This window comes from Belonocnema kinseyi, chromosome 5 (assembly GCF_010883055.1).
Source record: "Belonocnema kinseyi isolate 2016_QV_RU_SX_M_011 chromosome 5, B_treatae_v1, whole genome shotgun sequence".
NCBI lineage: Eukaryota > Metazoa > Arthropoda > Insecta > Hymenoptera > Cynipidae > Belonocnema > Belonocnema kinseyi.
In genome coordinates, this window is record NC_046661.1 from 3,541,796 (window position 1) to 3,553,508 (window position 11,713).

Here is an 11,713-nt window from a genome sequence, read left to right on the forward strand (position 1 = left end):
ATAAAGGGTTAAACAACCACCGCATGGTCCTACTGGAAGTAATCGTCATCTAACAATGTCACCCTCGTGGGTTTTCAGGACACGAAGCGATCCAAAGATGAAAGCTTTCAGAATCTATCTCGCAAATGCCTTTGCATATTTTTGGTACGCTAGTATGGCTGCAAGGTTACAAACCAGTAATGGCTTCGTACCTTCGAGAGAACCGATGACAAAGACAATTACCTTAAGCGAATATTTTGGGTATAGTAGTTGCAGATCCCTGTTGAGGTTTTGTTACCTCTCCTCCTTAACCTTCCCCTTAGCAGTGATATTGTAGTCGGCCGAAGCCGAGAATTCTATCACGAATATAGTTATTTTTTCGAATTCTTGGAGAACGATGTCAGGCATCAAGTGTGCAACTGAGACGGCAGTCTGAAAATTGTAATTTCAGAAAACTTGGCACTTTTACTTTTCGATAATTCACTCTATTTCCCTCGGAGCATTCGGCATTCTTGCGTGGGTAGGACACCCAGTCCAGTGTTCTAAGTACTCAGCGTGTACATGATACGCTCTGCATCTATAGCTGGGAAATTCTTGACATAAAACGCGGTTTTTGTAAAAGTTTCCGCGTATTTTCTTGTCAAGTAGCTCTTGGTGGGATTTTTCAACCTTTGCTTTCTTCCCTTTGACTTTTAGACAAAAATGCATCCAGATGAAGTAATGCACATTCCTCACTTCGAATGAAAAAAATCAGGCCATCGATTGCTTGCGCTGGTGGAATGCTGCGTCTCTGCAGACATATCTATCGGTGAGCAAGTTCTCCCGACATGCTGCTACGCCTTTCTTTGAGCCGCGTTGTTCGTACATTTCTTACCACACAGGTTCGATTGCCCGAACAATCATATAATTTAGGATGGCTGTGAATAACTTATCGTTCCCACGAGCAGCTAGGGAAAAGGCTTCTTCCATTCTTGTAAAGCACCGCATGCTAGGATAAGGCTTCATCCTCTAAGATGTCATTTGTTATCTCACAGTTACAGTTTAAGTTACATCTCTTAGGTGCCATTCAGTTCTTAACATGGTTGTTACGCCTCCGCTTGGGAGTAAATTCCTTCGGAATCATTCCTGGACAATTGTCCGCGGCTGGTTATTTAATCCCTAGCAGGCCACAGTTCGAGAATATGGTCAGACTAGGGTTGTCGGAGTGATGCCTCTGAGGTCCTCAGCTAAATGCACAGACTCTCAAAACTGTCCTGGTATGTTTTGTAAGTATATGTATGTGTGTTCATTACTCGAAAGCGTACAACGATCATCCGACGTGGTTACTCCGTAGGAGCCCCAAGCACAAGAAGATCGCTGACTCATTTTGAAGACTTCTCAAAATCGGCTTTGATCCCCAAGGTTACGCCCTCTGGAGAGCTAATTTATTATTAGTATGGCACCATTGGTACTGCCTAAGGGATCGAACCACAATACTTTTGCACGGAAACCTGACGTGCTATCGTCTGAGCCACCGAGGCTTCTAAATGCGGAATAGACTTGGATAGAAATACTGGAATTCAAAATATAGCGGTAATTTATACAGCAGAAGAGATAGGCTATTATTCACGTATATAGGAATGTAGGGACTGGTAGAAAAAGCAAACGTTTAGATTGACACAGAGATAAAAAACGAAATACGTGGAGAAGTGGGGAAAATAATTTATTAGAAATCAGATTTAAAAGGATAAAGGTAATTTATATGGTGGAAAGGATAGAAAATGATTCACTCGAATAGGAAAATAAACAACATTTTACGGATAGAAAGGATTCACGTATATACAAAAAAAGATATTGAAAAAGAAAGCTTAATTTTATATTATCACAAGCCTAGAATATGAAAGATGTTGATAAGTGCGATAAAAATTAAATATAAATAATTAGAGTCAAGAGGATAGGGACAATGTATATAACAGGAAATAAATTAAATTATTGCAGAAGAGAAAGAAGAAGATTTATTTGGTAGAAAACTAGGTATTCAAAAATATAAGTAGAATTTTTTACTGCTTAAAGGATAGACAAAGACAGACGTGGATAAATGAAGGATAGACTTGGAAAGAAATACAGGGGATCAAAACAATAGGGGTGTTTTTAGTTTGAATCTAAGATAGAAAAGCATCGAAGGAATAGATGAAGAATGGAAAAAGGTAAATGCAGTTAAGTGGTGGATAGACATGGATATAAAAATTGGGACTTAAAATGAAAGGAGTGATTGTAGATCGAAAAAATATACCAAAGGATTGAAGAGATAGATTCAGGATAAGGATGAATAAAATATTTCTTTCCATTTCAATTTTGCCGATAAAGAATTCAAATGGATAAAAACTCTATTCATTTATTTCCACTCGGGCAGAACTTAAGAAGTATTTTCAATTTATAGATCTTGAATTTTAGAATTTTGAACACAAAAGCTTTCAGTCCTAAATACATAAGTCATTTTATGTGTGACATTCCGTGAACGTTTCTCATATTGGAAAAGTAAATGATCTTATTTACATAGCGGAAATTATAATAACTGAAAATTACACTTAGAGGTGAAGTCCAAAGAATCCAATTAGAATTCCAATGTATTTGATTAAAAGCTACGTACTAGATTCTGCTTACTAGCATAAGCAATATTATTAAACTTTTTTTTTTCAAATTTACATTATAGTTCGGCAAATGAAATGGGTGCGAAACCTGCACTTTGGTTAGATGCTGCTGCAGAAAATAACTATGAGGTGGAAATGAGAAGGACAGTAAGTGACAATGGACCAACCGGAAGTGATGGAGTTCCTAGTGATACAACGGAAGACGATTGGTCACGTGGTAGTGTAGAAGATCCAGATGAACTTGAAGTACCCTCTACGACGATGTCTCCTTCGCCTTCGCCCTCTGAACCTCCGGAACATACGGGACTAACCACAGAACTCGATCGCAAGGTACTGACATCTTTTTTTAAGTTAGCAAATTTTGTTTATTTAAAATTTTCCTTAGACGTTTTCAACTTCAAACAATATCGCATTGCGGTTAACAATTTTGAATTTTGACAATTTAAATAAATTTTTCTATAAAAACGAAAATGTTGGTAATCTTTTGTTATGTAAAATTTTTGGTATCAAATAGTATAGTAATAAAAATCTGCCGGCTTCGCGGGCACATTCTTGTCGTGCGCTGCGCACGCGGCTCGCTTCGCTTGTTAGTTTGAGTGCACCTACGGCGCGCTTCTGTTGACTCTCGCGCTGCACGCTCCGATATTTATTCTTTGCATTTGTAATGCTTAAATAAAACTTTATCTAAAAGATCTCATTTAGATCGCAGTCTTTACATGAGTCTTTATATTCTGAATTGCCTACTTAATTAAGTATAGCCAAAGATTAAGTTTCTCAAAGCTCTTCAGGCTTTTAGGTACACATTCTCATCGTGATACTCGGGCTGCGCGCTCGATTGTCGAGGGTGAGTAATTTTTAGATTTTTCATTATTTTTCATACTGTCAAAATTTGAATTTTTGATTTTTCAATAAAATTCAAAAAGTCGTTATGATAATATTCTAAGGCATTCAAAAATCAACATTTTTCTATTTCTCACTTTTTTTCATATCGTGCGTTTTTTAGCATTATATTTTGATTTTCGGTTGATTTTGAAAATTTTGAAAGTGCTATAGCTCTGAGTATTTGGTTTTTAGTGATAAAAGTCATAGGCATAAATTTGGTGTCCTTTGTAATCCTATAAATATCCGTACATACAATTTTCAAATTTAGAAAGAAGTTGTCTGAATATTTTTCCAAATGCGCTCACTTTTTGTATTTTCATCAAAAAGTGATGGTTAGCGAACTCATCCTTTCTTTTAGGACCTCAAAACAGTGTGCCAAAGATCGATTTGATCCGTTTATTTTTTCGAGAGTTATCGTGTTTACGGACGGACAGACAGACAGACGCCGTCGTAAAAACTTAATTTTCGGATTCAGGGGGTCTCGAAACGTGGAGATCCGTTGAAAAATTGTAGTGTCAAATTTTGGACAATTCTAGTACTTTCTCAATCATAAATGATGAGAATGTAAAAAATAGAAATTAAAAACAAGAACTTTTTTTCTTTGATTTTTTTTAATATAAGCAAGGATAAAATTTTTTTAATTCAGTTAGTTTTTATTCAAATAAACCAATTTTTCCTATTATTTATGACATTTATAGCTTAAAAATTTATTAAAAATAAATTTATCTGGCATACATAACACTAATTAAAAAAATTGAAGACAAATTAACTGAATCTCCAACAACATAATATTTTTATTTTACAAAAATTATAACTTAAACAAGAGTTATATTTGGTTAATTGCCATTTATTACTAGAATTTAATGCCGAAAACTGTACGTAACAAAATCGTAAGAACATTTTTTATTACAAAAAGTTATCAGACATTTTTATTTGTAATAAACATATCAATTTTACGAAATAAAAAAAGGATTGAAGAAAAGAACAGGAGGAACGTGAGAAGAAGATGAAAATGTGAAGGAAGCATTCTGGAATGTTTCAGAATGAAAAAAAAAGGACAAGGGTTTTTGGACCGTACTTACTGCTTCTCCTTGACATTTCCCGAACACTTTGGGCAATCCCTAGTTGTAAAGCCCACCGCTTTGCATTCATAGCAGCAGAGCTTCCTAGGAGTTGCACAGCTCTTACGGCAATATCCCGGTTGATTACAATTGAAGCAGTCCACTTCATTAGGGTCTCTTACCGGAGAATCGTTCTTAATTTTACCATTAGCAGAAGCTTTCGCACTATGATGACCTCCTCCATCCTTAAAACCGACATGTGGGGTTTGTTTCCGATCGTTGGTCTGTGTTATTTTCTTACTGTAGTAGCCTGTACCTTGTTTTTCCTCCGTATTGATCGCCAAGCTTTTCTCTACTTCCTCTTTCACCGATGACGATGGAGATTGTTTGGACGATTTCGAGGTCGCGTTGGGTTTATAGGCGAATTCTCTCAAAAAGCAATTCTCACGGGTAGGTGGGGCTTTGTATTCCTTAATTTATACGTTCCATTCTTTCTCTCAGTTTCTCCCGAGACTGGAAAGTTCGCAGAATGATCTATAGTTTGAGCGACGGATGACCTTCTGATAGTCAGGTCTGAGACCTCTGTGAGGTCTAAATTCCTTTCGAAATTTACGCCAGCTATAGAATCAATTCTCATGATTTTTAAATCATTTTGACGGAATTCCTTCTGATAGAACCGACATTGCTAATAGTAGTTCTTCATCTCATACTCTAGTAAGCTTCCTACGGCCCTCTATTTTTGTTAAAAAGCCATCGGCGCTAAGGTTACTCTTACCATTGAATGTAAGATTCCAACCTAAAACAATCTTTCCCAAATCTCTATTTCTGAATCTGTTCCTATTTTTTGTTCTGTTGCTATAAACTGTGTCCCTATCTGTCGATTGATCGCGAAAGCGGTGTTCTTTAAATCCAATGTTACTCCTCCGTGGTCTTTCCGGAAGGTTGCGTTCAAGGTTTATACTCATTTAAACGTCAGAGTCAATTTGTGGAATTTCCTCTGCAAATTCCCCAAATTGGCTTTCATTAATAGACGTTCATATTCGGAATCTGTGGTGTTAGGAAATAATATGTTAGACATGTTATTTGGGTCCTTACAAATAGTACCACGATTTTCGTTTTGTTAGAGGCTCTGTCGGAATTTTCCGAAAATATTTGGATTTGTGAGTGGCGTTGTTACTTTTTTTATTCCAGAAGTTTGTAAGATCGGCTTTCTACTTTGAGTAGTGGCGGTATCCTGGATAACATGGTTCGCAGTGTCAACGTGCTATTACTTGTTTCCTTTTTCTCAAAAGCAAATACTGAGTCCGGTATGTTGAAGGAGTATAACATTCCGAAAATTTGGGCGTTATAAAATGAAACATTTGTCGGATTCATCGGAGGGAGGAAGGACGGTTTAATGCGTGATGTCGTGACTGTGCTCAAGGAACCCGTGGCCGTGGTATTGGTTATGTTATAAACATTATCGTTATGCGGCATTGTGACCGTTGTAAGACAACTAGTGTTAGTTACCCCCGTTTACACTGTTGTCGTTATTGGAATGTAAAGTGTGTCAATTTGCCTATTCCTAGATAGGGCCAGTGCTAAATTCTCGAAATCTGATTCTATTTCCTTTTTACTGTTTGACACGGCCGATGTCACAGATGTGTGATCCGAATCTCTTGAGGGCCAGACTTTAAGAAACTTAATCCCTCTCCACAATCGGGCACACCATAATTTCGGATTGCCGTAAGTGTCTAAGTTCAAAGCTTCCAGACTTTGAACAATTTCCAGATTGTCCAGTTTTCGGATTTACCTATATGGCTATTTTTCGAGTATTTCCGAGTAATTTTATTACCGTTGATGCATGCGGCTTGTCATTGTTGATAGGTACCCACTTCCGCAGAAGAAGCTTAAAATTTTGTATGTACGGGTACATTAGATTTTTTTGCACAGGCATGCACTTGTATATGTAGTTATAAGCAAGAGTATGGTGTAAGATAAAAAAAACAATTTTTCTTCTAGTCAAACATTTTATATAAGGCAAATGAACTTTATGGCATGCTACCTAATTAAGCAAAGTACATGTTTATCTTTTCAGAAAGTCAACTAAATGTCCTGATTTTCGATAGAAAAAATATGCTTTATACAATTACAGGGGTATGCCTAATATCTGCCTGTAATTTTTTCTAGTCCAGCGCTCCGAGCGGCCAGGATCTGTAAAAAAAACTTGAATTCTCAAGACATTTAGTTAACCTTGCATGTTTATTTCAGGTTAGGTTAAGTTCTGGCGCTCCGAGCAGTCTGGGCATTCGTCAAAAGAAAACCTTTAGTCGTTCGATTTAAACATCTCAAAAATGTCAGTGCATGTTTAAAATCAATTTAAATTCTTGTTTCTCCATGCTCATGTGTGTCACCTCCTTGGGTACAAAAACTCTGATTTACGAAAGCACAACAAAATTAGCCAAAATGCATTTACGCAATATCAAAAGCCTCGACCTTTTATCAGTAAGGCACGCTAACTAAGGTGCACACATAAGAAAAACTCCATGCCAAATACGGTGACACTCTTTCGAAATTACTTTTATATTTTCAAATGAATTTCTCGTAAGTTGTTTATTATTTCGCGTCTTAGTCCTGGAGGAATTTGAGTCGACCCGTGACTACTCTTTTATTATTAATAGACAGGAAAATTTGTGGTTAGATTATGTTGGACTTCAGAATTCAGAAATTCTGCCCAAGTGATTTGCCGAAATTACAAAAAAAAAACCTCATACCTTAAGACCAGACACATACATGTGCTCTACTAAAATCTATCCTTGCCTTTTTTTAATTCTTCAACAATTTCTGGTGGTAATAAATTTTTAACAATCCAGTTTATGGACGATAAAGAAATTTTAGCGTCCTTATAATAAGAGACGAAGAACGAGAATGGCAAGCTGCCATGCTATGCCGATGCTGCCTTAAGGGGTTTCTGTGCCTCGCTGCTCCATTTGGCCAATAGTGGTGCCGGCTTTACGCCCCAAATGCTGGTGCATTAATCACGAATCCGCGGGAATTTTCTTTCCAGTGTCGATACTTTGGCAAATTCTGACTCCGCTGTTATAAGAGTGGTGGCCGTTGAGATTCGGCATTTATCTCCTTCTGCGAGTAGTTTGTGCCTCGTATTCGTAGGTTAAGGAAGAACAAAGTCAACTGTGAGACTCTCTCTCTCTGTTTCCATTCCTGGGTGACAGGCTGTGTCCTGAAGGCTGGGCTTCTGGGTTGCTCATGACCTATGGTCTTTCTACTCGGCTGGAAGAAGACAGAAATATAAAGAAGCTATTCCTTTCTTTCTTTCTCTCTCTCGGAAGCAAAGACGATTTCTCAGCGTGGCAGAGAGAGACAAACTAGTCTATCGGGTTCCCTCCTCTCTTTCTGCCTACCGTGGGTAGTTGATGCTGATGTTACGACGTTCAGCGATTCCACTTTGCCCACCCTGGTTTCGTGGTGGTGCCTGATGCATGTGTTGTATTTTGACAGCTGACTCTCCTGTTAGTTGAACAATACATGTATATAAAAAATGATAAAAGTACGACGAAGTGAACGAAGGTTTTTAGCATTTTAAAGGACATATAAGAGTGCTCCCTAAGGAATAAGGACTCCCGTTCTTCGCTAATTAACGTATCGGGCAGCGCTAGATTTAGCAGAATCCCGGTTCCGGTGAAGTTATGCTTATGTGATAGGTGGCAAACACCTCGTCGCAGTATTCGACGTACCATAGATGGTACATGATGTTCAAATCGCTGGCGAAACCATAATATCTGCAAAAAAATGAAAAAAGAAGACAAATGGAGTAGGGTGGTATGGTTTAGAATGGAAGAATGAATAAGAGCTTGTAGATATTGGATGGATGAAGAGAAGAAGCTATGTAGAGTATGTAGATACGAAATGGAGTCATGGGCACAAGTATTCGAGAGATGTACAGGAGACGAAGATGGGCATTTCAGTGCGGATGAGTGCACAATCTAGATTTTGGGTGGTAATCGGCAGAAAGTAATGTGGATAAAGAAATTGGAAGAAGTAGGTGAAGGCAAGGGAATAGGGCAGAGCCATACGGGTAATCTTGAAAATGGAAAGTAAAAAACAAGAGTTTATTTAAAAATCGCGGAAAATGTACTTTTTATGGTAAGAGAAAACGGAAGCCCTGGAAGATCGCTCATCAATAGAATTATTAGTATTATTTTTTTTAAGTTATTAATATTTAATTTTATTGTTAAGTAAGGTAAAACATTAGAATATAAGCAGTTAGTAAGTTAGAATAAGGATGGAATCTAAATATATGTTTAAGGAGTGAAGGCCTTCAAACTCGTAAAAGCGAGAGATTAAATATACATAAACAAAAAACTTGAACAAGAGCTATATTTGGTTAATTTTCATGAGTTATTAGAATGTAAGACCAAAAACTGTAGTTAACAAACTCATAGGACCATTTTTGATCTAAAAAAGTTATTACATATTTTTATTTGTAATGAAACGTAGAAATTTTTCAACAAAAGGCATTCTAGATATTCAATTTTTTTATTTTCCGCCCACCCTACTGCGTACCAATTCGGTTTTTTTAAATTAACATAAAACCCTAAGAAGCGTAAGGTCGTTGATTTTTTAATTTTGAAAATTTATTTTTAAAAAATTTTTTATTTGTTTTTTTCTCGCAAGACTGTATATTAGTGATTAATTAATACATACATACATACATTCATTAGTGATTAATGTTAATGTATTTTATTTTTAGCCATAAGAATTATTAACTAAAAGTACAAATTGTTATTGCTGTGAAATTTTCTATTCGAAAATAAGTTTATATTATTTTTAAAATAGTAAAGCTGTTGCAGAGAGAAACAGCGAATTCAGAAACGGTAATTTAACAGAAAAAAGTTAATAGTTAAGAATTGCGACATGTACCTTAATTTGTCCGCAAAAATCCACTCTTCAACGAATGTACTGCGTTCACATTAAATATTGTTATCATTAGACAATACTTGATAAGAAGCGCAAAATTGCCCAGAAAACAATCACTCTAGAAGCTTTAGTTTTTAAGATATAATTTTATAAGCAAATTAATTGTCACTTTTCGTTACTCGAAATGTTTATCTCAATGAAAATCCACTGTTTTGGTATAAACTTTGAGACAAACTAATACTCGATAATTTTTTTGCTTTAATACTGTACAAAGTGAAAGAAATTATCAAACGTTTCAACATTTGAAAAAATTGTTCAAATAAGTAGTAATTGTTGTTAATTCGGCCATAAATCTGCACTGTAAAAAAAGCTTTGCTGATATTTACAATCAGCTAGTAATTATACGTGCAGTGTATTTTCAAATTACAATATATAACCTAATTAATTTACAATAATACAGTACTTATTTGCAATCTATTGTGATTTCACTAGAGGTAGCAATGTAAAAATAAAACGACGGTTGTTGTATTTCTAGTAGACTGCAAAATTACTACGGCCGACGATAAAAATTGTTCGATTAGCGTGGGTGCATTTCGTTTGTTTGAATTCTTGTTTTGCACGTCATATTGATTTTAACGTTCTTTTACGATTTTGGCTAACTAGGAATTTTATAAAAGATTATTGCATAAAAATGCTGTTATATTGTTATTTTCGACAATTGATTCTATTTCCCTGGGAGCATTTAGAGAAGCGATATTAAGGTTAATGCCGTAAGCCTGACAGAGATTGTAATAAAGTACGCTTAGCCAAAGCTCTTGCTGCATTATACACACAAAGATTGATAGTCCAAAGGTAGGATTCTTCGGAAAAATTTCCACGAAGCTCGTCGTCCATTTCAGCCAGATCTTTAGGCTTGAGAAAAACCTGGGTGTTGATGTTTCTCCGGAACATAAAGCATCGCTCTTCCTCTATCGGATGCCTACCCGCGCTGGCCTTAGTGTCACCTCTCTTTCTCTATTGCCGACTTGTGCTCTCTGTATATATACTTAATTATATACTATATTATACATTATATTTATACTTTATACTTAATTATATAAGATGCCGTTTTCAATAACTATAAAGAAGTGGACAGTCGACGAGGAGAAATGTACGTTAGGCATTATCGAAAAAATAAAGTTGTTTGCGCAAAGTTCTAATAGCAACAAAAACTTTCTTTTGGGAGTGGGAAACACCCCTAAAGTTTCACTAAACAATTCTTTCTGTCTCCGCATCGTAAATATAGCTAAAAATCACAAAAGAGAAGCACTTTCTCAAATTTAAACAGCAAAAAAATTTTGTGAGATTTAAATGATCAATAAAAACAGTTCAAAGCAAGTAAACAAACAATAAACAAACAATAAACAAACAATAAAAAAATAAACAAACAATAAACAAACAAACAATAAACAATAAACAAACAATAAAAAGGGAACCGAGACGTTAGCGCTAGAAAGTTTTAGCACTCGAAATTGAGCAATATAAAGCTAGAAGTTGGCAAAAACTAAAAGATGCTCGCTCGCTCCATCAAATCATGAAAGTTTTATCTCGGACGAGCAAAGCAAGAAGGTGCCATATCACTTCACGTATGCATAAGAATCTTATAACCCAAATGCGAGATGTTGAACCTTCATGCTTTGCTCGACCGAGATAGAACTTTCATGATTTAATGAGGCGAGCGAGCACCTTTAATTTTGTCCAACTTCTATGGTAGCTTCCTCTTGCTCAATTCCGCGAGCAAGAATTTCTAGTGCTAACTTCTCGTCTAGGTTTTTATTGTTTATCTTTTTGGTCAAGTGCCATTAAGTCGTGTCGCGGGCAGTGGCATCAAGAAGAATGTGTTTTCAATGTGTTACACCAATAATATATGCATATTGTCGACACTAAAATCATTTTTATTGATTTTAAATTACAATAAAATATCTAAAATTCATATATTGCTCTTTATTTCACAACAAAATTCATTTTCGGTATCTAAATAAGGTAAAAATATTTTCAAGTGTACCTAGATTTACACTTGTACAGTGAGCAGGTAATTTAAATTATTTTTATCCGTCCAGAATAACATAGAAGATTAAAAAAAAAACAGAATTTAATTTTTTGATTTTTTCTTAAAGTTATATGATTGATCAACCGTTTGACCGTAGTACGAGTATTATATATTTCTCAAAATATATTATGAATAAAATCAAATAAAAAAGTATA

The 11,713-nt window shown here is 35.7% G+C and overlaps 1 protein-coding gene across 4 annotated transcripts in view; it reads left to right on the forward strand.

Annotated features, from left to right (window-relative positions):
- LOC117172355 (growth arrest-specific protein 2-like) overlaps positions 1–11,713 on the forward strand; it is a 410,439-nt gene that overhangs the window by 342,247 nt on the left and 56,479 nt on the right. For all 4 annotated transcript variants that reach the window (XM_033360191.1, XM_033360192.1, XM_033360189.1 and 1 more), the window contains one exon: positions 2,672–2,939. In XM_033360191.1, the coding sequence (XP_033216082.1) occupies positions 2,672–2,939 (268 nt within the window). The remainder of the gene's footprint in view (positions 1–2,671; positions 2,940–11,713) is intronic.